The sequence below is a fragment of the Tupaia chinensis genome, unplaced genomic scaffold (assembly GCF_000334495.1).
Source record: "Tupaia chinensis unplaced genomic scaffold, TupChi_1.0 Scaffold000275_1, whole genome shotgun sequence".
In the NCBI taxonomy this organism is placed as follows: domain Eukaryota; kingdom Metazoa; phylum Chordata; class Mammalia; order Scandentia; family Tupaiidae; genus Tupaia; species Tupaia belangeri.
In genome coordinates, this window is record NW_006159757.1 from 7,697,963 (window position 1) to 7,725,808 (window position 27,846).

General features: G+C 39.6%; 1 protein-coding gene and 1 pseudogene across 1 annotated transcript in view; both read left to right on the plus strand.

Moving 5' to 3' along the window:
• Nucleotides 1-27,846, plus strand: part of PRKCQ (protein kinase C theta) — a 129,510-nt gene that overhangs the window by 12,347 nt on the left and 89,317 nt on the right. Inside the window, exons 2-4 of the mRNA XM_006150052.2 lie at nt 6,915-6,979; nt 22,194-22,320; nt 27,103-27,302. Coding sequence (XP_006150114.1) covers nt 6,917-6,979; nt 22,194-22,320; nt 27,103-27,302 — 390 coding nt within the window. The 5' untranslated portion in view covers nt 6,915-6,916. The remainder of the gene's footprint in view (nt 1-6,914; nt 6,980-22,193; nt 22,321-27,102; nt 27,303-27,846) is intronic.
• On the plus strand, nt 1,688-2,088 carry LOC102499320 (small EDRK-rich factor 2 pseudogene; annotated as a pseudogene).

Sequence of the window (27,846 nt, forward strand, 5' to 3'; positions counted from 1 at the left end):
GTAGGTTCATCAGTGATAACTAATCTACCACTCTGGTGGGAGATGTTGATAGTAAAGAAGTTATGTGTAAAGGGGGACAGGGCAGACATGAGAATTCTGCACCCTCTATTCAATTTTATTGTGAACCTAAAATTGCTTTCAAAGATAAAAACCTATTAAATGAAACAAAACAAAAACTAGACCTTGTGCCTGAAATCATAGATATTTACATTCAAGAGGAGACACAAAAAGTAAATAGAGAAAAAGGAAAGATTGCAATTTAGCAGGCATTGTGATATAAGCAATACAGAATGCCACAAAACAGTGTTCCTTAAATTCTGTGGGGAAGGACTAAGTTTTTCAGAAAAATCTCCACTGTCTGTCAGGGTTAGCCACCTTTTTATTTCTCTCATCTTTGAAAAGCTACTTGTAAACTATAAAGAATTTGTTCATGTTAGTTGTTATTTGACAATAATCTGTAATGGTTTCCTTCTTAAAATGAAAATAGTCATCTCTTCTACATACCTTTTACTCTGGAGCATTCTGTAATTGCATTTATTAAATGTGTGTACTCCTAAGAGATTGTTGCATTCTAAGATATGTTGAAGTATGTTTCAAACAATGTCTCTGACCACACAATAATATTAATTACTCACTAAAAATTCACCAAGTAAAGCAGAAGTTTGACATTTACAAGAGATATTCCATAACAAAATTCTTTTTTAAAAATTTTTTTCTTCAAAGAATCTACATTTTTAATCTCTTCACAATCTATGTGTATGATGAATATAGGAAAGTCCCCTTTGGAGGATGAATAATGGGTCATTTTTTAGGCTTACTCACTAAACATTTGGCCACCACATTTGAGGCTGATAATAATGCTCAAAAATAACAAAATCAATACAAGTCACGAACATTAACTCTGTTGTCCAAGGGTGTGACTTCCAGTGGTTTACACAGCTTTTCAGTATAAATAGTACAGATACTGCATGTAGGAGAAATTTCCAATTATTAGTCAAATCAGGTTCCTTATTGAGTGATAACCAAAAACAGTAAAAGATAGGCACAGTAGTCCTACAATCCAGAGATAGAAGAGATAGAAAGAGCAACAAAGAGGCCCTAACTGCTCAGCTTGAGCTCATCAGAAACCCTTGCCCAGCTTGCTATGGTGAAGAAGGAGCTAGTCCAGCCCACATAGTGCACAGTACCACATCAAGCAGTCTACAAACTTACTTTCTACTTACCCATCTCAACCTCCATCCAAATCGGAAGCAAAAAGGTTTGGATATACAGGAATCAAATATCTAAAGACAGGAGACTCTGGATAAATTCTTTTCCCCACCACCCCCCTAGCAATAAAATGAGACAAAAAACCTGAACCCCAAATTCCTGGATTCCACACTCCCACCCATAATAGAGGAGGGAAACTGGCCCAGACCTGAGGCACACCATAGGGAAGGACATGAGCACCCAGCTACAGAAATATACTCCATATAAGAATTGGGTATATTACAAATCAAAGCAAAGCCTCAAGACATAGGAGAAAACCAGGAAATACCTCCCCCACCCAAGGAACATTATAACTTCTTACCAATAATGGATAAAACACAAGAGATTACAGAAATGTCAGAAAAAGAATTCAAAATATTCATAACAAAACTCAGTGATATGCAAAAGAAAAAAGATAATCAATTCCAGGAGATGAGAAAATTATTCATTGAATTGAAGGAGGAACTCAATAAAGAGACACACTGAGAAAGAATCAAACAGTATTTCTGAAGATAAAGAATATGACACAGGTAATCAAAGCCTTCCTTAAAAGTATGAACAACAGATTAGACCACACAAAAGAAAGAAACTCTGGGCGGGTCTACGACTTCGGACCGGACAGAACGAGGGACGCTAAGGAGGCAGGCTGGCTGGAGTTGCTGCTGTCACCATGACCCGTGGTAACCAGCGTGAGCTCAACTGCCAGAAGAAAATGAAAAAGCAGAGCGACTTGGTTAAGGGAAAGTGCAGAGATGACGGGCTGTCTGCTGCCGCCGGCAAGCAGAGATCATGCAGCAAAAGCAGAAAAAGGCAAAAGAGAAGAAGGAGGAACCCAAGTAGCTCTGTGACTTCGTCTCCGATCCTCTCACCCTTCCCTGTGTGACTGGAGCCATTCTCACGACTCTGGCGAGCTCACACATCCTATAGCATCGCAGTTTCCTCCTGTAATGCTCACAGGTGCCAGCACCAATGGTATTCCCTTCTCCCTGAGTCTGTGTGCAGCGGGTTCTTTTTGTGCTTCTTTCCCCTCAGGTAGCTTCTTTCCCCTGGGCCACTCCTAGGGGTGAAGGGATTACCTCTTCCCAGTGTTTTTTATTCCTGTGGGGCTCACCCCAAAGTATTAAAAGTAGATTTGTATTAAAAATAAATAAACAAAAAAGATAAAACCTCCAATTTAGTCCAAGCAAATGAAAAGAATAGAAGAATAACCATTAAAAATCAGGACAACATACAGGAAATCCTAGACACAATGCAACTACCAAATAGGTGTCCTATTAAGTGTCAACCTACTAGGTGTCCCAGAAGGCAGAGAGACAGGCAAAGGCATAGAAAATCTCTTTCATGATATATTAGCTGAAAATTTTTCAAATTTAGAGAGTCATGTGAGCATTCAAATCTAGGAAATACAAAGGATACCAAGTAATTAGATCGTCTCCAAGGCAAAGAATAACCAGAGTGGCAAAAATCAAAGACAAAGACAATATTTTTTAAATGGCACAACAGATACAGGTTACTTATAAAGGTTAATACATTAGACTAATACTGGAGCTCTCAAATGAAACAATACAGGCAAGGAAAGAATGGGAATATATATTTAAAATACTGAGGGAAAAACAATTTCTGCCAAAAGTACTATACCTGGCAAGATTATCCTTCAAATAAAAAAGAGAGATCAAATCATTCTCATATCCACAAATGCTGAAAAAAATTCGCCAAGACAAAACCAGCTCTTCAGAAAATACTACACAAAGAAAATTAAAGTGAAATAAATAGAAGTAAGAAAACAAAAGCAACTAGGAAAAAAGATAAGTCCACATATATCAATAATAACATTGAATGTCAGGATAAGATTTTACTACTAAAAATACAGATTCAACTATTCTACACACAAGCAAGGTTAAGTAAGTACAGATTCACCAATTATTTGATAGACAGTTATCCCAACAGGTTTCAATTTATTTATCATAATCAATGTTCATTGTATAAAACTAGATAACAAAAGAAAAATCCAAAATGTTATGAGTACCTGAGTTTTTCTTTGGAATGAATTTAAAGAAGGTAAAAACCAGGACTAGCAGTTAGCATAATAGCTATGTTGCTGAACTCCCATGTAGTCGACCATGGTTCAAGTCCTGGACCTGGTGGCTTAAACTCATGCCAGGCGCATGTGCATGCGTGCCCAAGATCCCAAGAGGAGAATGGAAGAGAAGGGATTGCAGCATGGCCATCCGCCCTGGGGGGGTAATTTTTTGCTTTCTGTCTCTCTGTCTCTCTTTCTGTCTCTCTGGCAAGTGCACGCACCCTGTAGCAAAAAAAAACCTCTCCCCCCAAAAAAGAAGGTTAAAACCAAGAATGTTGTAAAGCCTATAAATCACCAAATCACTCACTTTACCATGTCTTCATTATTAAACACTTCTTTCCATTTTGTTTTGTTTTTGTTTTTTGAGGCCTTATTTCTTTATGCACAGTGTTGTATTATGGTCTTATAAGAATTCACAGTGAGTGAATAAATGTTTTCTTTTTCTATCTCTTCCTAGTGAGCTATTATTATGCACAATTTTACCTATCTCTGACTGAACCAGTGATACCACAGATCTTTTTGGATTATAAACTTCTTTTTCCCATATCCTCTATACGGAAATTACAAATTATTCTTTTATTGGCTATGTTGAAGTTATCTTCAAAAATCCATCCTCATTAATTTATGAGACTTTCTGTTGTATTATTTTTAATCAATGTGTTTTTCTTTAAAACTATTTCGCAGTAAAAATGTCATAGTGGGGATGAGCAGTTGGCATAATGGCTGTGTTGTAGGACTCCCATGAGGTCAACCATGGTTCAAGACCCGGACCCGGTAGCTTAAACTCACACCAGGCACGTGTTTGTGCATGCCAAGATTCTGAGAGGAGAATGGAGGGGAAGGGATTATAGGGTGGCCATTCCGCCTGGGGGTTGGTTTCGTGTTTTCTGTCTCTCTGTCTCTCTCTGTCTTTCTGGCAAGCACACGCATCCTAAAGCAAAAACCTCTCAAAAAAAAAAGTCATAGTCAATTCAGTACATACTTTCAGAGTAAAGAGTGGAGCAGCTTCTGACTCTTCACAACATAATGTTAGATGTTGAAGGTGGTAAATATGTTAATATCCTCAATTTGTACACTATACACAATCTACATATTCTTAAAGGCCATTCTGTATCCTACAAAGATATGTAATTGTTATATGTAAATGATAAATTACAATATTAAAATTAAAACAGAAAACAAAAGAAAAGCATAATAATCCAAAACGAACAATAACAAAAACTTGGGCACAGTATAAAGCTGAATGAGGAACTAGACCAGTTTCTAATGTCACTGTGGCTCCAAATTAGATAGATAGCTTTAACCACTTGCTTTCTTTTCTCTAAGCTTTGTTTACCTCATTTTTTAAACAAGAGGGTAGATCCTTTGATCTCTGCTATGGTTTGGATAATGACATATCCTCCAAAGTTTCATGTTTTAGAATTTGATATGGGGAGATAGTGAAGCCTAGTGAACAGTGATTAGTTCATTGCAATTGGATCATAGAATGCACTCTCAATAATCGATTAATGATGTCTCTTGAGACCCTATGAGTTCTAGCTCTTGTTAGAAGGGGTTAGTTCCCACAAGAGCTGGTTGCTATAAAGAGGGAAAGCTGCCTGCAGCTCACACTCTCTCTGCAAGAGGCTGCTATCCTCTCTGTTTCTGTTGATCACATTGTAGGCCTAAGAATTCAGACTACATAGCCACTGGAATCATTAGTTCAGCAAATAAACCTCTCTTCATTTAAATTTACCCAGTCTTAGGTATTTCTGTTAACAACACAATAATGGATTCAGACAATCATTAAGGGCCCTTTCAAGTTTCAAAATAAAAAAAAAGAACAGAACCACTGATTTATTTACCACCTTATTATAACTGATTCATCTATTCACTTATTCAAAAGACAGTTATTATGAAAATAGGAGAGGGCGGTCTTCAAAAAGTTTAAGAAAATACATACTATTAAAAAATTATACATGAATTTCAAAATTTTTTTGCACCAACATTAACTTATATTTTCACTCCCTTTTTCCAAGAACTTTTTAAGTCCCTTCATAATTAAAAAGATCAAAGGACCCTTTGTGATGAGAAAGATATAGGCCCAGCTTGGAGAGTTTACGCCAGTCCAGCTTCTCTATCCCATGTGATTAGAGTTTCAAGGGTCTTGTTCAAGCTCAGGTTGCAGAACCCAACCCCAGTTTATCCCTTGGCAAACAGTTCCTGATGATGTTAATTTTGTTAACCCCCCAAAGACCACTGTTGAGAATTGCAGTGCTAATGGATTCCATCCTGCAGGGAGGTGGATTTGTAAGCAGTTGTAGTTGGGAATATATATATATATGTTCTCTTCTCACACAGAAAAACTAATTCATCATTTGTTAAATCAAAGACAAGGTCACAAATGGACTATTTAACCCACAGTAAATCTGAAATGCCACAGAAAGAAAACAAGTAGAGAACCCCAGAAGGTAGAACATCATTAGGAAGTCAGTTTTACAAATTAATTTTGGCTTCTATCTGAGTTAACAGGTTGATGGTTAGTAAATAAGCCAGTCTATAAATCTGAATATTACCTAGTTTTACAGTTTCCATGGATTATCAGCCTCAAACAATTGTAAACAACCTTTGACAACTCACTTGGTTGTAAACTGGGGACATTCTAGTGTGCAACAACAAGATGTAGACAATTCATGAAGACATAAACACATCTGCTTTCATTGATCCAGGTGTGTTCATTCTTTCTCTCTGGTACCCTTCTCTGGCTCACCCTGTCCTTTTCTACAGCATCCTTCATGTGATGCAGTAACTTGAATTCTCATTGTCCATCATTACTAGCCCAGAGAGGATTTCCTATATCCTATTATATGCCTGTATTTCTATATGCCCAGCCCCTAGATGAACTAACAGTTTTGTACAGATTAATGGATCATAATAAATTGGGTCTATTATATTACTCATTTTGCAGATATGGACTCATGGTCATAAATGGACTAAGTCATTTTCTAAACCAAGTTGGTAAGTGATAGAGCTGGCTTTTTACCAGTTGACAATCTCATTTACAAACCTGTGAGTTCCTTTATGGATTAATTCATTTCTGGGTCTCTATACCATTTTGTAAACTGCCATGCAAAAGACAGAGGATAATGGAGTTCCCATGTCCAGAAACTTCAGTCTTCAGCTTCACCTTCTCAATCAAGGTACCCTTTGACTTAAGTGTCTTGTGCCCTAGCCTTTGCTTGAAGTCCCTGTGTCAGATACACTTTTCCTCACTGAGCACCTAACTGGCAGAAAGAAGTTACCCTGGAATATTAAGAGAATCACAAAGCACTCAACATTTTAGTTAAAGCTACTAGGTTGGTAAGAATATAGAACCACAGAGAAGATTGTCTCTTTAGAGTAAATTTCAATTCAAGGAACAGAGCTACAAATTACATTTGCATCCTCTACAAAATAGCATCTTTGTACCAACTAAGTGATTACTCTAACTACAGTTAGAAAATGATGACAAGGAGGCTGTGTTCCTCCCAACTTTACGTGATGCAGTTAACTTTATTCTAGACTATGGCTCAGAAACCTTCATTGGTCCCAATCGGTTCTCTTAAAGGAATGAATGGTGAAGGCATGGAGGTGGGCGAGTATACACTGAGGCATCCTGAGAAAACCTCCCAGGTAAGTAGAAGTGAACTTGTGACCAAAAGAGACTTTGTTTTATTCTAAGAAATCAATTCTGTTTAGATTATCCACTTTTTAACTGTTTTAAATGATAATAATACAGTACGAAGATAGATCATTAAATCACAATGAGAAATATTACATTAGTACTTAAGACTATTAAGCAAATAGGCAACCTGGAAACTGTGCCCTACAGTTATATGTCCTTTGTGAGATGAGACAGGCAGAGCATACAGAAACAGTCTAGAGAGAAAACTATATGCTTTCATGTCCTCCCTTACCTAACCTTCAAACACATTTCCTAACAAGAAATAATTGACTAGTTTGGGTAGAGATACTGAGCATCTGTCTTAGTCCACTATTGTGTTGCTAACAGTAATACCTGAGACTGGATGAATATAAGAGAATAAAGGTTTTTTTGACTCATGATTCTGGCTATATAGAAGATCCAAAGATATCACAAAATGGCAAAGGGCAGAATCTTGAGCACAGCAGCTATCCACAAGTTTCTACCTATTCTGGGGGTTTTTTTCCCCCTCTTATAAAATTGCCATAACTCAATCATAGGGGCCTCACCCTAATGACCCTATCATAACAAAAGGTCCCATCCTGGAGCACCACAAAGGAATTAAGTTTTCATTTAACACCTTTACAATACAGCCAAGTCCCAACACATGAATTTGGGGGGGGGGGGCATTCAAACTATCACAGCAACCAAGGCTATAATTCAGGTTCTGTCACTTACTAGCCATATTACTGAGAAGATCTAAAGAGATGATATATGCCAAAGTGTCTATAAGGGTTAATTACAATTATTTACATTACAATTATACTTAAAATTATTAGGCAAGTATCTAGTAATACTTTCCCTCCCTCATAGCATGTTTTTTAAGGATCTCATGAGATAAAGGATGATCATGGTCACTGTAACAATAACTGCACTGTATTACTTTTTGTTGTTGCTTTGGGATGTGTCTAGATCTGAGTTTCCCTAAGTGTGTCCCAGCACAAACTGCAGAGTCACCTGGGGATTTGCACAATGAAGAACTTTGCACCTCACCTCCCTGCCTACTGAATCAGTCTCCCTGGAAAAAGAGGAGTTCTTGAATGTGCATTGTAACAAGCTCCCTAAGTGATTCTTATGCACATCAAAGTTTGAGAACCTCTAGTCTAGAAATATCACTCCTCAATATAACACCAAGTTTTAATTCTCCCCCCAAAAATGTTTAATTGCTCATTAAAGTTCATTAAGAGCCCCAAAGGGGAACCAGCAGTTAGCGTAATGGCTATGTCGCTGAATTCCCACATAGTCAACCGCGGTTCGTGTCCCGGACCCGGTGGCTTAGAACTCACGCCGGGCGCGTGTGCATGCGTGCCCAAGATCCCAAGAGGAGAATAGAGGAGAAGAGATTGCGGCATGACCATCCCCCCTGGGGGGTGATTTCTCGCTTTCTGTCTCTATGAATCTCTCTGGCGAGCGCACACGCCCTATAGCGAAAAAACCTCTCCAAAATAAAATAAAATAAGAGCCGCAAAGCACAGGCAGTAATCCCAAAAATAGACAAATGGGATTACATCAGGTTAAAAAGCTTCTTTTTTTTTTTTTTTGAGAGGTTTTTGCTATAGGGCACGTGCGCTCGCCAGACAGAGACAGAGAGACAGAGAGACATAAAGTGAGAAATCACCCCCCAGGGGGGCTGTCCATGCCGCAATCCCTTCTCCTCCATTCTCCTCTCTGGATCTTGGGCATGCACACACACACGCCTGGCGTGTTTCTTCTTTTTAGAGGTTTTTGCTATAGGGCGCGTGTACTCACCAGACAGAGACAGAGATAGAAAGTGAGAAATCACCCCCCAGGGGGGATGGCCATGCCGAAATCCCTTCCCCTCCATTCTCCTCTCGGGATCTTGGACACACACGCACACGAGCCCGGCATGAGTTTTAAGCCACTGGATCCGGGACGCAAACCACGGTCGACTATGTGGGAGTCCAGCGACATAGCCATTACGCTAACTGCTGGTCCCAGGTTAAAAAGCTTCTTCACAGCAAAAGAAACAATAATTAGAGTGAAGAGACAACCCTCAGAATGGAAAAATATATCGCAAACTCCCTTAGGTAAGGAACTGATAAGCAAAATATATAGGGAACTTGAGCAACTTATCCACAAAAAATAAACAATCCAATTACAATATGGGCAAATGGGCTGAACATACAGCTTTTTAAGGAAGACATATGAACAGCCAAAAACCATATGAAAAAATGTTCAACATCCCTTGTCATAATGGAAATGCAAATCAAAATCACGATGATATACCACCTAACCCCAGTCAAAATGGCTAAGATTAAAAAAATTAAGAATTATAAGTACTGACAAGGCTGTGGTGAAAAGAGAACTTTCCTACACTGCTGGTGGGAATGCACATAAGTACAACCACTGTGGAGAACAATATGGAGGTTCCTCAAAGACCTAAAATAGGACTACCATATGATCCAGCAATTACATTTCTGGGTATCTACTTGAAGGATAGGATTTCACTCAATCAGAAAAACACTTGCACATCCATGTTTATTGCAGCATTATTCACTAACCCAAATGCCCAAGAATAGAAGAATGGATTGAAAAAGCATGGCATGTATATACTGTGGAATACTACTGAACCATAAAAAATGAGACCCTGGCATTTGATAGAAAGTGGATGAATATGGAAGACTTAATTCCCAATGAAATAAGCCAGAGTATGAAAGAGAGGCATAGTATGTCCCCACTTAATATATACAAAATGTCTGTACTCTATGGCATAAATGGAAAGACTGGAAGGTATAAAAACATGTTGAGCAACTGTGGATACTAGATTCAGTGTGGGAGGAGGATGGGAAATGGGGGAAGGTGAGTGGGGAACCAAGGGGGAAAAGAAGCAAAACATCTAAAGGACACAAAAATGGAAAATTATCTGCTGATGATAATGTGTATGATAACTTTGACTGGACTAATATACAGTGTATTCATGCTGGGAAAATTCATTTTGTATGCTGTAATGATATACAGTGATTAAATAAAAAATAATAATAATAAAATTAAAAGAAAAAGAAAAATAAGTTCGACACTTCTTGACCATCTACTATATCCAAAACTCAGTGCTAAGTGTTCTGGAGGACCAGCATGATGGTGTATGAAAAATGTCAACAAATTCTTTACAAATTTTCTAATCAATAGAGTTTATTTCCTCATCCCTGAATCAAGCTGGTCTTGAAATCTGCTCTGACCAACAGAATGCGGCAGAAGGGCATTGACTGAGTTTTATGCCTGGTCCTCAAAAGACTTTGCAGTTCCCCTCTCATCCTCTTGGGAAGGAACTGCCATGCAAATAAGCCCAGGATGCTTCCTGAAGGTTGAAAGACCTTATAGAGGAGACTTAGCTGTCCATGCTGAGGCCTCAGACCTGAGTGATCCTAGTTGATCCTAGTTGACAATATGTAGACCAGAGATGAGCCATCTCACTGAGTACACTCAGAATCTATTCATGGAATTGTGAGCAAATAAACAACCAATATTTACATTTTAGGATAATTTTTTATATTTCAAAAGTTCATTAAAACAGGAATAAAGATGAGTAATACTCAGACTCTGTACTATCTTCATAGAACCCAGAGTAGGAACCTAAATGTACAGACCTATATTTGGCTAAATATTGGTTGTTGAAAAAGTCATAACATATTTTTTCTGTTTTTCTATGTAAAAAACGCATCATGACTTTTCTGATGACCTAATACACGACGTCTTTTTTCTTTTTTTTTTGAGAGAGAGATTTTCACTGTAGGGCGCGTGCGCTTGCCAGACAGACAGAGAGAGACATAGAGACAGAAAGCGAGAAATCACCCCCCAGGGGGGATGGTCACGCCGCAATCCCTTCTCCTCCATTCTCCTCTTGGGATCTTGGGCACGCACACACACGCGCCCGGCGTGAGTTTTAAGCCACCGGGTCCGGGACACAAACCGCGGTCGACTATGTGGGAGTCCAGCGACATAGCCATTACGCTAACTGCTGGTTCCCACGACGTCTTTTGTTGTTGTTGTTTAGAGAGATTTTTGCTATAGGGCACATGCATTCACTGGAGAGACAGAGAGACAGAAAGCAAGAAAGCAACCCCCAGGGCAGATGGCCATGCTGTAACCCTTTCTCCTCCATTCTCCCCTTGGGATTTTGGGCATACATACACACATGCCCAGAGTGAGTTTTAAAGTTACCAGATCCAGGACTTGAACCACGGCCGAGTATGTGGAAGTCCAGCAATATAAACATTACACCATCTGCTGGTCTCCAAAGTCTTTTAAGAAAGGTAACAAATATCACATTGATTACATCTACTTGGGGAGCAAGGAAGAATTTCTGAATGACACAATAAGTAAGTGCAGTGTTTGAAGGATGGGATAGAGTTTGAAAGGTGGCAATGGCACATAGGTGAAGATGAATTTGAAATGAAAGGAATGGCATGAACAGAGGCATAGAGATAGTCCAGGTATATTCAGCAAAGATAAGCCCAATTAGGCTGGAACTCCAACTGAGGCCATGCAGTGTGCAAAGGGCAAGATGAAGCCAACACATGGAGGTTTTTAAATGACAGGTTATGAACTTTGATTTAACTCAATAAAGATGGGACAGTAGTCTTGGGTATTACGTAATTCAATCTGAGCTATGCTTTAGTGGAATTATCTACTCATGTCGTACACTGAAATTTGTCATAATATCAATAATGGAATCCCAGGTGCTTTATTATCTATATTGTAAGGATTATCTAACATTGATGCTGTTGTTGGAATTTTTTGGCTTTTGGGTTTTTTGTAGGAGGAGGGTATGGGAGCTTCTTATTAATGTTTGCAGGAAACGCTAGCCCGTCAATGATCTCCCTTCATTACTAGTTCTAATAGATGTCCCAATGTTAGGCTTGTGGGGTATTTTTGCTTGTTTGTTTCGTCAACCCATATTATAGGGATTATTTAAAAATATTATCTTCAGGGACCAGCAGGTGGCATAATGCTTACATCACTGGACTCCCACGTAGTTGGCAGCAGTTTGAGTCCCTAACCTGGTAGCTTAAAGCGCATTCCAGGCACGTGTGCATGCGTGCCCAAGATTCCAAGAGGAGAATGGAGAAGAAGGGATTGCGGTGTGGCCATCCCTCCTGGGAGTGATTTCTTGCTTCCTGTCTCTCTGTCTTCCTCTGTCCCTCCAGCAAATTCATGTGTCCTATAGCAAAGAAATCTCTCTTTAAAAAAAAAAAATTATATATATATATACACACACACACACATATGTGTGTGTGTGTATATCTTCATTTTATATGTATTATTTTAATTCACCTTTGAAAGCATATTTGTGGGTGAGAAACTAATATTTAACCTGACTGTTTTTATTATACGACTTTATAGAGATCTTAGTAACAGGGTAGGCATGTGATTCTTATTCACCAGTTACCATCTTTCTTCTGTGCACATCGCGTAAAAAGTTTTTTGTTTGTTTGTCTGTTTGTTTGTCTGTTTGTTTTTTGAGAGAGAGAGATTTTTGCTATAGGGTGCACTCAGCAGAGAGACAGAGAGAGACAGAAAGACAGATAGTGAGAAGTCACTCCCCAGGGGGATTGGCCATGCCACAGTCCCTTCTCCTCCATTTGCCTCTCAGAATCTTGGGCATGCACATACATGTGCCCAGCACAAGTTTTAAGTTGTTAGGTCTGGGACTTGAATCATGGTTGACTACGTGAAAGTTCAACAATGAAACCATTAATGCCATTTGCTGGTGCCTGCATGAAAAGTTACTAGTATTATTATATATTGCTTTTAACAGCAGTAGTTCATTTTATACAGCAGTCACTTTTACCTAAAAATTCTTCTATATCATAAAGAAATGTAAGAGTTATCCGTGTAGCTTAACTTGCCAAAATTTTTCTAAACGGATAGTTACTAACTCAGTCTGAGCAGATGCAACTGGAAACCACTGAATGCCTAAATATATATATATATACACATATATATATATACATATTACATCATACATAATATGACAACTATTATTATTTACTTTCTCAGAGACAGTCTCCAGTCACTGAGACATGCCAACTAAATTATAGCAATACAAATGTTCTCCAAGAATATTTTAAAATAGAGAAATATCCTAATTCTTATTTCACTGCTACAGAGGAAGAGCTTTTCTGATATTTATTTAACTTATGAGAGGATTTTTACTACTTTTTTTTTGGAACTTGACATCATCAGATTCAGTTATGTGGACATCCTTAACATCATTATGAAAGTATTTGGTGGGTTGAATTATGGAGCATGAATCAGCCCAAGTAAGTCCGTGCCCAGTGAGCCAAGAGATGGGAATTCTTAAAATTCTGTGTCCTAAAGCACCTGTGAGCAATTACTTTTGACCATGTACCTACGTCAAAATGACATGTCAAAAAAAAAAAAATGGAATCACACTTAAACCTGAACACACTGAGCTCAGTAAAGGTGCTTTACAAATTTTCAGTACACATTATGATGTTATTTTGCAGCTGAACTAGCACAAGCGCAGGCATTGCATGGACATACTCAATATCCATCGTGACAAGCGCCGGCTCTGAAATGGCTACATTAGAGTGTAGCGAGCTCTCAAAGGGAGATATATGGAGGGCTTTATGGGAGCTCTGTGGCAGAGTGCAGAAGAAGGTCACATAAGTCAGCCCAAATATACTTTTAAAAGACTATTTCTACTCTCCTTTTGCTCTTTTTGGTACATACCAATAGGAAATACAGTGGAGTTGTAATAATAATAAAAGCTAGTCCTTACTGAAAGTTTACTGTGTGCCAGCCCGTTCTAAGCACCTTATATGTTTGCCCATTTAATCCTCATAGCCCTTGGAGACAAGTAATAATATTATCAGCATTTTCCAAATGAGACAACAGGCTTAGAGAGCTTCAGTAATTCCAAGAGCTGAGCTTGTGAGTGAGAACTCTATCTTCTGCCTGTGAGAAGTGCCGTTGACTTCCTGTATCTAGGTCTGCCACTGAATTTGACCATTGCATACATTTGCAGGTAAAACAAATGCATGAGATTAAGAAATTATGTGTAATATTGTTTTGAAGATTAACTTCCTTAGCCAAAATACTCTGAGCACCTACCATATTGCAGACAAGAGGGATCCACTCTGGAGGCACATAGGTGGTTAAGACATGAACCCTGCTCTTGGAATGCACAGTCTTATTAGGGAAGAGGAAAGACAAACTTGAACCAACAAATCTTTTTTTTTTTTTTTTTTTTTGGAGAGGTTTTTGCTATAGGGCATGAGCACTTGCTAGAAAGACAGAGAGAGACAGAGAGACAGAAAGCGAGAGATCACCCCACACACACACACCCACCCAGGGGTGATGGCCACGCCGCAATCCCTTCTCCTCTGTTCTCCACTCAGGATCTTGGGCATGCACGCACACGTGCCCAGCGTGAGTTTAAGCCACTGGATCCACGACTCGAACCGCGGTCAACTACATGGGAGTCCAGCTACGTAGCCATTATGCTAACTGCTGGTCCTGAACCAATAAATCTAGCAAAGTGTTTCAGGGCAATGGGACAGTGTGAGCATACAAATTCTGTCTTTTCCCCATCCCACCAAATTGACTGAATGTCCAAAGGAATGTGATCTTTCAGCAAGGTAAGGGACTAAGAAAGGGAGACACCCCATGCATTGTCTCTGAGGGGCTTTTGCCAAATACCTTGCAGAGGAGGCTGGAGGCTTCTGTCACTGGAGTTGAGGTCCTCCTCTGAAAATATGTGACATCAAAAGAATTAAATAGGAGGCATTCTGGGGGAGTTCTGCTAATTCAGAACATTTGTGGGCTAAGAGTGGGCATCAAAGGATCTACCCCACTCAGACCCTAGAAATGGCAACTATAAAGGAAATAAATATGACAGGTGCTGTCTGGCAGTGTCCTCAGAAAGCCTTGGGAGCCCAGGAGGCCGAGCAAAGGCCACCAAGATGTATTGATGAGAGGACAGTGAGGGGGTAGTGATGAAAGGCTTCAAAGAGGAGCTAGAATATAAACAGAAGCATTAAAGATGAGGAAGGGGGAGTGATGGAGGAAGGATGGGATGCAACAGGAAGTCACGCAGGGAGATGGAGCAGCATTCCCGATAACCTAGAGCTATGAAGCAGCACAACAAGTTTGAGAACAGTGGCAGCTCTCCAACACCCTAGGAAAGATTCTTCACACTGCAGCATGGAGATGTGACTGGGAAGGGACGGTGAGCAAGTCTGGCTGGAGGAAACAGGGTCAGCAGCTACAGTGCCTCCAAGGGACCATGCAGCATAGAACTAAGGTACAATGTGAGGTGAGGTCCAGCAGGAGATCAAGCATGTTGGTTGGGGGGAGGGGAACAAGGTGAAGGGTGAAGTCAGGCAGAGGACTGGGCTGAGAGCCACGGCATCAGTCACTGAGCGGACAAATTAAAGAAACGGAGGATTGGAAAGGAAAAGCAGTGCATTCTGTGTGCTGTCTGATGAATTAGGGATTCCCTGCATATTCTAGGAGAGAGTTCAATGTGTGATTTTATTGTTTAGATGAGAGGTCTGCAGAGAGGCCCGACCCCTACCCTGTTGGGAATAGCTTGGCCAGTTTGTGTTCTGTGTGCACGTCGTGCATTATAAAGTGAGGCTACCAAGGATGAAGAGTGAAAATGAAATTGACATTTACAACTCACAGACACAGATTCACAAGCTTAGTGTGAAGGTACACTATTCCCACACATGCACATGTTCTTTTACATGAGGAAATCTCCCTTTTTATTCTAAACCAAGAGAAGTCCCCCTTCTCTCTGCCGTCAGCTCTGAACACAAAAAGGCAGCTCACAAAATTCTGTGCATGTGTGTGTGTCTGTGTCTGTGTGTAGGGGGGACTATGTGTTTTTTGTTTGTTTTTGTTTTTGTTTCTAGATAAGATCTCACTGTGTCTCAATCTTCCTGCTTTGATTCAAATAGTTGAGACTACCAATAAAATATTTGTATTATTTTTATCCTGAGATGCTTATTATACATCCCTTTAGCTCTTGACATACACACACAGAGATATATACATATAATTATACACACACACATGTATATATGCAAACACACAATATATATATCTGTGTGTGTGTGTTCAAAGAAACTGTGGTGATGTATATTCCCAACAGCATTCTATGAGAGTGTATGATTCATGCTGTCCCTGACAGATTAGGTAAGAGCATTTTAAAACTATTTGCTAATTGTGCAGATAAAAACATGTTGTGTTTTATTATTTTTTAAGAGAGATTTTTGCTATAGGGTGCATGCACTCACCAAAGAGACAGAGAGAAAGCAAGAAATCACCCCCTCAGAGGATGGCAATGCCACAGTCCCTTCTCCTCCATTCTCCTCTTGAGATCTTGGGCATGCACACACATCGCCCCGTGTGAGTTTTAAGTTGCCAGGTCCAGGACTCAAACCGCAGTCAACCACTTGAGACTCCAGTGATGTAACCATTATGGCATCTGCTGGTCCCCATATTGTCTTTTATTTTATATTTTAATATTTAAACTTTTATTAAAGCAGTTTTAAACTAAGGCTTGAATAGTAATTGGTCCTCAAAGAAAATGCACTATCAATTTCTAATGTTTCTTTTTTTTTTTTTAGCTATGTGTATCTGAATGCAAATATTCAACAAACATTCAATGCCAAAGTATAAACTATTGTTTTAAAAGGCTCTGCCCATTTCCCATCAGAATTTTGATTCCATTCTTGGCTATTTCAAGATTTTAATTTGGGGCTAGTGGTGTTGGTGCAGCAGTAACACATCTAGAACCACGTTGGAAAGGTCCTGGCTAACCTCCCCGGGACCTCCTTAAGTACCCAGGTATGTGTGCCCATGATCCCAGCCGACAGAGACTGGAGATAGAGAGTGGCATGGTGACTTTGTTAGAAGTTCCTGTCTCTCTCTCTATATATATATCTCTCTCCCTCATAGAAAAAAAAATTTAAAAAACTTAAAATAAGTTCTGAAACTATTTTAATTTAATATATTTTATATACATTCTCAGTCTTTAATATATATTATTTTATTTTATCTCTATAACCTCTGGATTTATAATCCATTTATGCCAATTGCATAAATATTTTTTAATTTTGGTTTTTAAATTACCATACAAAATATTAGACTATGTGTTATGTTTTAAATAGCGATACAGGTATATTTTATTTCACATTGTATTAGTAGACAGATGGACAGATTAAGACAAAATGAACCACTAAAGAGGAAATCAACATGAAATGCATCAGATAAACTTTTCTAAGTTAAACTGAAGGAGAACATCTGGTTCAGCTAAGGAAAACTTTTGAAGTCAGGTGTGTCCTGCTGGTTTCGGGATAGTTGAAAATTGCATCTGCATTTTTTAGTTGTTCATGCAAACCTTGTTTATCAATATGGGACAAGGGGAGAGTTAATTTTCAGTGGAGAACTACACATTTCCTCCCTTTTATCTCTCTGTCTGTCCCAAACATAAGGAAAGCAGCAAGTAAGAAGTAAATAATTGTCAAGTAAGGAGAAAGAAGGAACAAGCAAAAGCTTGGCTAATAGAAAAAAGAACTCTGGAATAAAGCTTGGCTAATAGAGAAAAGAACTCTGGAATGATAAGAATTAAAGGAGGGGAAGACTTTGAAAGAAGCAATGTGATATTATACTTTCTCCACCTAGCCTCCAAGCACACAAAACTGAAGAACATCCAGATAAGGCCTCGATTAGAATCAAAGGAAATCTGAAAATGCAGGGTTCTGAGTTAATGTCACACCACCAGATAATCAGCATGATTATATTCACAAGGTCTTAGCTTGAACCTGAAACCTTCACTCCCCATACCCGCAATACTCCAGTACTTTTCTTATTCCAGAGCTCTGGAATCCACATCTGAGTGTTGATTTATAATCTGGTAGTTTAGACTGACTTGCAGTATATTCTCTTACAAACAAGTTTGTATATGCTTTTAGGTAAGGATGACATTTACATATCATCTGTGGCACTCACCAACAATATTTCCTTTTTGTTTCTTGTTATTTTATTTGCTGTAAGGTGCATGCACTCATCAAAGAGAGACAGAGAGAGAAGCACCTCTCATGGGGGATGGTCATGCCACAATCCTTTCTCCTCCATTCTCCTCTCAAGATTTCAGATACACATGCATATGCACCTGGAATGCCTTTCAAGCTGCCAAGTCTAGGATTCCAACCACACAGTTGGCCATGTGGGATCCAGCTGCCTTAACTACCACTCCACCTGGCCAGCCCTCCCTTATTAGATTTTACCTTTAGGTGTGTGTGTGTGTGTGTGTGTGTGTGTGTGTGTGTGTGTGTTTAATATTTAAGACCTTGCAAATAGTAATTTATAGTACCCTAGTGATCTAGTCTCACACGTAATCCTAATTTTTTTCATTAAAAAAAGATGCTATCACGGCATTTTTTTTAAGAGTTTTTTGCTATAGGGTGCGTGTGCTTGCCAGAAACACAGAGACAGAGAGATAGAAAGTGAGAAATCACCCCCCAGGGTGGATGGCCACGCCACAATCCCTTCTCCTCCATTCTCCTCTCAGGATCTTAGGCACGCACGCACATGCACCCGGCGTGAGTTTTAGCCACCCGGTCCAGGACGCGAATCACGGTCAACTACATGGGAGTCCAGCAACATAGCCATTACACTAACTGCTGGTCCCAACAGCATTATTTATAATAAGGAAAAATTAGAGACAGTCTAGATGTGTAACTATACACTTTAGTTCAACAGTTAAAAAAGTTCATGGAGCCATGATACTCAATAGAGCACCATTCAAGAATTAAAGGATATTTATAAAGATGACACAGTAGCTTAGAAAAATTTTAGGAAAAATGTGAAATTAAGTAGTGAAATGTAATACTGTACCCACAGTATGAACACGACATATAACAGAAACATGCAAAACTTGTTCATTAAAAAAGGCTAAAAATCAAACTAATAATTTTCTTTTATTAGTGCAACTAGAGGAAACATTTTACTAAGTCTGTGTTCTCTTCATTATTCATAATGATCAATCTATTCCTATTATAGGAATTTAAAAAAACTCAGGAGTAAATGCTATATTCTGCCTTTAAAATACATCCCTGAGCTTAAGGCACTTCTGAATGATATGTGTCATTAACTACACAAATGCCAATTCTGTCTTCTAGACATCAAAACACATGCCAAGTCATGTCACTGCAACCAGACCTTTAGGAAGAGGGATACTGACTTGGCTGTCAAATAGATAACATGCACTGGGTAAATAGCAAAATGCTTCCAGTAACAGAATGGTGCACATCAATTTAGTGAAATGGCAAGTAAATTTGCATTGTTTATTAAATAAGAAATCATTGTTGTCTAAGCAAGACCTTTGAGAAGAGAGTGGGTGTTGCTGCAACTCTCTCCCATAATGTAATGAAAACCTTGGTAACCCTAGAGGTTCTATCTATACCCAAGGCAGAATTTCCCAGATGCATGTGAAGCTACTCTTGCCTGATTAGGAAATGAGAGAGGGACAAGTCACAAAAGGTCATGGGGGTTGTAACACGAGCTTATGGATCAACGATCCCTCCAGATTCAAACCAGAATTACTTACTTATCTTTGCTTATGTTAAGGATAGCTTCAAAAAGTCTGCACACAGTAAACACTCCTATAAGTGAGGATAATTTTCAGTGATTTTTCCTGATTAATAGAGAAGATTTGTCTGGAAGACCTAGATGGCCTAGAAAAAGGGGATCTCAAAAAAGTTCTCTCCAGAAAACTTTCAACTGCTTACCCAGCTCCTGCTCAAGAATCCTAGGCTCAGAAAATGAGGCTGGCCATGCAATATAGATCCAGAAGCTATCCAGTTGCTTATGTTTTTGGGTTACTATTATTTTAAATAGTTTTATCATTCATTCAAAGTCAAAACAAGACATCAATGCTCTGTTCATGTTATCTATGGCTTACTTAAGAACGTTTGGGAAATAGGTGCAGAGAAAATGGTTCAAGTAAACAGAAGAAGCAAGGGAATAACTTCCTCTGAATGCCAGATGATAGTTTCAAAATAATAGAACCTCATGGAAAAGTAGGTGGGGCAGCCAATGCCATGGTGGTTGGGGTGACTGGATCCCACATGTCTAACTGTGTAGCTCAAGTCCCAGGCCTGGTGACTTAAGAAACACACTGGGGACCAGCAGTTAGCATAGTGGCTATGTGGCTGAACTCCCATGTAGTCGATCGCAGTTCGAGTCCCGGACCTGGTGGCTTAAACTCATACCAGGCGCATGTGCATGTGTGCCCAAGATCCCGAGGAAAATGGAGGAGAAGGGATTTGTGGCATGGCCATCCCCCCTGAGGGGTGATTTCTCTCTGTCTCTCTGATGAGTGCACGCGCCCTGTAGCAAAAACCTCTCCAAGAAAAAGAAAGAAAAGAAAAGAAATACACTGGATGTGTGGGCGTGCCTGCCCAAAAATCTGAGAGGAGAATGAAAGAGAAAGGATTGTGGCATGGCCATCCCTTTTGGGGGTACCTTCCCTCTCTCTAGTGAGCACATGTGCTCTATAGCAAAAAAAAAAAAAAAAAAAAAAAGGGGGTGGTGGGCGGGGGGCAGAAATCTAACCGCCACCAGCTCGTTTCGGCCAAGATCTATGGCCCCCTTGCGGAATCCCTGGGGGCAGGGGGAAGGGAAGGGGTGGCGTCCCCTCTCGTGTTGCTCAGTTGCCTTATGACCCTTCAAAGAGGAGTCTGACGCAGGATCGTGGGATGCAAGGGAGTTCAGCCGGCGATGCTTAGGCTGAGAAAGGGGATCAAAAAGCTAGAAGGCGGGGGGAGAGGGGTACCCGAAGCCTGTACCCTCCAGAGACTAGCACCTCTGAAAGGAAATTCGGAAAACACAGGCTTTGATCCGGGAAAGCTGAAACCCCAAAAGAGCTCACGGAAGCTCTGAGAGCAGGACTGTGACGACACGGTCTTGAAAACCAAGGGTACACTTGCAGGTGAATGCCATTCAGGACCCGCGATGATTAAGGAAGGCCGCGTTAGATCAAAGGGACACCAGCGTCTGCGGTGCCCCTGGTGTGGCCGGCGTGGCCGGGCCCACGTGTGATCACACACTCGCTGGTAGATGTTGGATGCGCCTGTGGGTGATTAGAAGGCGGCTTTATAGGAACTCGGCGCAGGTCCCTGAGCCGAGCTGAGCGCTGGATGGTGAGTCTTTAGTTCCCCCTACTGGAAATTGTGAGCAAAGAGTGGCTTCATTTGAGGCGGTATGAAGAAGAGCCTTTGTCTGGGTGGGTAAGTTTTGGTGAGACCACTGAACTCAGTTCTACCTTATCTGTTAAGAACGAAAAAAAAAAAAAAAAAAGGAGGTGAAAAGAAAGATGTTTAGTTGAGGTAAGTGGCCAGAACAAAGATGAGGAATGGAAGATGAAGAATCAGATTGGAATCTTGGAATTTCTTGTCAAAACTATGATAATTTTTACCAGAAACTTTAGGAAAACATAATAGCTAAAATTTTTGGTATTTTTGAAGTACTTTCTTTATCCTTTGATAATAATTTGAGAGTGTTCTATGATTTAGGAGTTCTTTAAGTAGATCATAATTTTCAAAGTCTTATTGTATGTGTGTGCATGGCTGAAACAAGCAGACCTTTCTGAAAATGCTGAAAGTAAATAAGGATCAGCTGCTAACTGCCTAGGGCCAATTCCATTACACACATAAATAGACCATGTAAGAATTTTGTGGTGTCGTATTTAACTGGCATGACTAAAATAGACTCGCTCTTTAAAAATTCATTTTCTGATTACTATGTGTTGGTTCCTGAGCATCCACTTGAATAACAGAAGAAATAAAATGTTGGAAAACTCTTGTCTCACTGTGCAGCTATTAAACGTAACTCCATTAGATAGAGGGGAATTAACTAAGTGCTCCCTAGAGAGGTTGAATACAAAAGGCATCTTCCCTCTGCAAGACAGTCTGTGGTTTTGGGTGAGTCCAGCATTGTACTTTGCAGAAAGGGAAGTAAAAGCATTTGCTTGGATGGATAGTTGACCTATGTGAGTCTCTGGCTGTCAGTGATAAAGTTACATGGAGATGGGATACTGAAAATAATATATCTTATAGCCCCAAACAGCATTTGTCTTTCGTTGTTTTCTAGGGAGCAACCATGTCACCATTTCTTCGCATTGGTTTGTCCAATTTTGACTGTGGGTCCTGCCAGGCTTGTCAGGGAGAAGCTGTCAATCCTTACTGCGCTGTGCTTGTCAAAGAGTATGTTGAATCAGGTAAGCTTGGATGGGCATCAAGGTGGGTAGGACAAGGAGGATCTTGCTATAAACTACATAGGAAGCAGGGCCATCCAGGGCCTCCAAGGTCATCTGACTCAACAGAATTTTACAGCTCAAGACACTGATGCCCAGCAAAGCTATGTGCTTCTCTGAGGTCACTCACTCAGTGATCGCCTCTCAACCAGAATCTTGCTGGCTCTGTTTCACTTTTCTCTGCTTCCCACATAAACAAAGGAAAGGAGAATGTGGAATTGTGGAAATTATGTGAGAAGTTAATGAGAAAATGATTATGAGAGATGATAATGAGAGAAGTTAATGTGAGAATGAAAGAAACTGGTGAGCTCAAGTGAAACATGGAACTCTTGTTCATCTTGGCTGCTCTGAATGAGGAAAAGTACAATCCTCTTAGGATCAGCTCCAGCCATGTTAGAGTCCAAATTTCTAAAAATTTACTTTTGCACTTATTAAGACTCTCAGTGAATGAAAGAGTAACCATGTTTGGTCAGATTTAAATATTTATACTTACTGGGTTGTTGGAAAAGTCATGACGTATTTTCCTATGTTTTTCTATGCACACACACAAATGTGTCAGGACTTTTCTGACAAACCAATAGTTCATGATGAGAAATGTGACAAGGGGAAGTGTGACAACTCCCCAAGATTCCTTTTGTGGGTTTAGAACATTCTGTTAAAGCCATTGTACCATGTAGAGAATTTCTCTGTGGTCACTTTGACTGGCTCCTACTTTCCTTGACCCATACCTCTGCATTGTAAGATCTTTTTGGGCTTCCCAAAGAAAATGTAGGAGGCAATTTAGACTCTCCCAGCCTCACTACCTTTTCCTGATTCCTTATATACATTTGTTGTTTCATCAGACACTTTGTAGAGAAGTGTGATTACCAATGATGTGGTTTTATTTATTTATTAATTTTTTTGCTATAAGAGTTATTGCAGCTCATTTACATAAAAAGCATTTCTGGAGAGCTTACTGTGAACCGAATGGGGCAAGAGCAAAGAGGACCAAAAAAAAAAAAAAAAAAAAACCAAAATTTTTAAGACAAACAAAACAGAAAGAGTACCTTCTTCTCCGTAGAGCTTCTATTCTCAGAGGAGGACAGATAATAAACAAAAATATAATATGGCAAGTAATGATCAGTCCCATGAAGAGAAAGAAATCAAGTTAAGAAGAAAGAGAAGGATTTGGGACAGAGAGATATGTGGTATTTTTATATAAGGGATCTCCCAAAAGTTCACAGAAAATGAATATTATGAAAAATGGTACCTGGATTTCAAAAGTTCTTGCATCAATATAAAGTTATACTTTAATCCCACTTTTTCATGAACATTTTGAAGTCCCCTTGTAGATGGTACAGTAGGTCTAAGATGGTCCCTAAGGGAGTGATGTTTACAAATGCAAGGGAAGATTAACTCAGATGTTGAGAACCTCCAGCCAGAGACGGCCCAGAAATCTGGGGTTCCAAATCCTACTATGTCCACCCCCCACAGCAAAAGACTTTTTGTGTTATGGTTGACTTCATCCTTCTAGCCACTCTGAGCAATCAAAGCCTAGGAGACTGAAGGAATTGTTTTGATTTCTCTTTTCCAGGAGTCCTCTCCTGTTCTGTTAAAAGTGAGAATGCCACTTGCTCCCAACCTAAAACCTTTCAAATGTCATGACATCTTTGAAGTGTAAACCCTCTGAGGTTTTCAAAGCTGCTTTTGACTGAATGGGTCTCCCAGATCCATATCTCTTTACAGCCTCAGGCTTCACTGACATTTGCCTCCTGGGAGCCTTTTTTTTTTTCCTCCTTCTTTTTGCCTGATCTTTGAAGTTGGTCTAATCAGCCCTGTGGATCAAGACTTGGTCAAAAAAGAAAAATCTTGCTTTTCCAAACGATTAGCCTGTGCAGTTTGGGAGAGTTGGAAATATTTGTTTTTGACTTTGTTTTAGTTTTGTTCTGAAGAGAAGTCACTTTGAACATTACCATTTAAGTTTTATTTCCTTGGAATTTAAACACATTTTGATTTTTTGATATGAGGCTGCATTTTCCATAATACATCAACAGAACAGGGACAGGTGGGCCACGTGGTGTTAGTCTGTGAGCCTCAAAAATGGAAACAAAGAAAGATATTGTATGTATACACTTAATATATACCGACTCTCCACACTCTATGGTAGAGAGCGAAATATTGGACGACATAAAAGCAGTGAAAGTACTTAACGAGAATAAGACAGTGTGGAATGGGGGGGGTGAAGAGAAGAGGATAGAGAAAGATAGCAAGAGAACAAATAGAAAGGAAAGACGTTAGTGGGACACAGATATGGCTTATTACCTGTTGATGATGACATGTATAGTATTCTCAACTGGATTGGTCTGAGAAGTATTTCCTGATGGCTAAAGTCTTCTTACAAGCAAAATGAGAAATAGAGATTGACTGTTTAAAAAATAATAATTAGAGGGAACCAGCAGTTAGCATAATGGCTATGTCACTGGACTCCCACATAGTCGACTGCCCTTTGAGTCCCGGACCTGGTGCTTAAAACTCACGCAGGGCGCATGTGTGTGCATGCCCAAGATCCCGAGAGGAGAATGGAGGAGAAGGGATTGCGGCGTGACCATCCCCCCTGGGGGGTGATTTCTCGCTTTCTGTCTCTATGTCTCTCTCTGTCTGTCTGGTGAGCGCACATGCCCTATAGCGGAAAAAAAAAAAAAAAAAACCCCTCCAAAAAATAATAATAATAATTAGAATAATAATAATGATGATTGGGAAAAACATTGAAAAGATATTGAATGATGAAGTAGGGAGATTAATGTCTCTGTATTGACTGACATGCATGGCATTCCCTTTTGAAAAAGCAATGTAATACACTGTAAAGTTATATGCAATCCAATGTAATATAAACAAGATTATGATAATAAAAAAAAAGAAAAAAAAAGAAAATGGGAACATTCACTGTACACAGATAAAATCCTGAGTTCCAGTCCTTTTTTTAGGTAGTTACTAACCTGGGAATAGAAATGTTAAAAAATACCTTGCCAAAGGATTTTTGCCCTTTCTAGGGGTGGGACGAGGTGGTGGAGAATGGTTATAGAAGTAAAATTTGACTGTGATCATTAATAATGCCATTGCTTGATAAAATGTCCAATCTCTTATTAAATTTCCTTTTTAACCAAGCTATAAATAGCTTCCTTTCCTTTTCCACCCTTAACAATGTCCCAGTTGATATTCCTACTAGCCAAGACTACCTAACATTTGAAGTTTCAGCTTATGCAACTGCTCGAAGACCTCAACATAGTATTAATTCACAAATGCTAAATGCCTATTCTATTTAGTCTTGTGCATTAAAGTGAAGTGGCCATCAGGAGTTAGAACTGCTTTATTTCCCAGCTTCACACTCATTTTGCCCTTTTTCCTTTATCAGCATTTCTGAATTGCTAAATCTGACACTTAATGGGCTTATTATTATGAATCGTAAGCATAAATGCAGCTGCAGTTTTCTGCTTCTAAAATGATTAAAGAATAAATACCAGAGAAAATCCAATGGGTGAAAGACATGACAAAATTACTCAATCCCATTAGTAAACTCTCCCAATCACATGGAGGCTTCTGGGGAGGTTTCCCTTAAACTGATAGCCCTGTCCATGGTTCTTGTTATTAACCACTTCCAGGGCTGCTTATGTTCCTGCCTTTCTTCACTCGTCAGTCTACAGTGGGTTGTGCCAGCTCTTTGGGTTAAGAACACCACTTTTCTGGATTACTTGTCAGCTTTTGCTTAGGTTACATGATGTATGTGAAATTAATCTTTATTCAAGATTTATAGGAACCAGAAGTTAACATAATGGCTATGTCACTGGACTCTTATGTAGTCGACCATGGTTCAAGTCCCAGATCCGGTGGCTTAAACTCACAACAGGTGCGTGTGCATGCGTGCCCAAGATCCCAAGAGGAGAATGGAGGAGAAGGGATTGCAGCATGGCCATCCCCCCTGGGGGGGGGTGTGATTTCTCACTTTCTGTCTCTCTGTCTCTCTCTGTCTTTCTGTCTAGCACATGCACCCTATAGCAAAAACCTCTCCAAAAAAAAGAAAAAAGAATTATAGAAGGAAACAATGGCTCATGGAATTTTAAAAGTTATTGCCTCCTAGCATATTTATGTCAAATAAAAAATGTTGTTTGTTTGGTTGTTTTTTTTTTTTTTTTTTCCTTTGGAGAGTTTTTGGCTATAGAGTGTGTGTGCTTTCCAGGAAGACAGAGAGAAAGAGACAAAAAGCGAGAAATCACCCCCTAAGGGGATGGCCATGTCACAATCCCTTCTCCTCTCAGGATCTTGGGCATGCACGCACACATGCCCGGCATGAGTTTAAGCCACCAGGTCCAGGACTTGAACTGCAGTTGGCTATGTGGGAGTCCAGTGCCCTTAACCACCATGCCACCTGCCAGCCCTGACATTAAAGTTTTTAAAAAGATGTTTATTTCCCCAGACGTTCACAACCAAAGTGAAGCAACTAATTTCAGTAGAGGGGCATTTCCAGTCCAAAACATTATCAGATTGGCATTGCCTAAATGACCTACACTGGACTTTTAAGATTCAATGCATTACCTTACATCTAGACCTTAGAACTGTCTTAATCTTTCCTGAATTGTCTCTGATTGTTTGTTGTTTTTGTCTTCTTAACATCATTATACATCCCAGAGAGTCAAAGGAATAGGTGCCACTTAAGACAAATTATTTTCCAGAGCTTGCTGAAGTAATGGAAACACCTCTTTCTGTTCCTAGAGAATGGGCAGATGTATATCCAGAAAAAGCCAACCATGTACCCACCCTGGGACAGCACCTTTGATGCCCACATCAATAAAGGAAGAGTGATGCAGATCATCGTGAAGGGCAAAAATATGGATCTAATATCTGAAACTACCGTGGAGCTCTATTCGTTGGCCGAGAGATGCAGAAAGAACAATGGGAAGACAGAAATATGGGTAAACGTCCCACCTGGGAGCTTTAAAGCATATGCACATTAAGTAATACACATGTTGCTAGCTAACGACTAGCTCAAAATTTCCAGGTCAACCTAAAGGTATGATCACACAGGCCTTGAGTAAACAAATTCCCTACTATTTACTCATTAGTGGTTTGATAATGACAGTGATTATTCATTATGGCCTATAGAATAGATTGACATCTTCCTATGTAAAGTGAAGAAGGTCTCTTAGGCTATGAAAAAATCATTAGTGATTCGTAACTGCTAAAGCAAGCTTGGAGCCAGCTCTGTGGTCAATGGTAATGAGCTGCTCAAGGGAAGCTGGGTCCCACACAGTAATTGTGGTTTAACATCCCGGAACTGGCTGGCTTTTGCTTAGGTTACATGATGTATGTGAAATTAATCTTTATTCAAGATTTATAGGAACCAGAAGTTAACATAGAAGGAAACAATGGCTCATGGAATTTTAAAAGTTATTGCCTCCTAGCATATTTATGTCAAATAAAAAATGTTGTTTGTTTGGTTGTTTTTTTTTTTTTTTT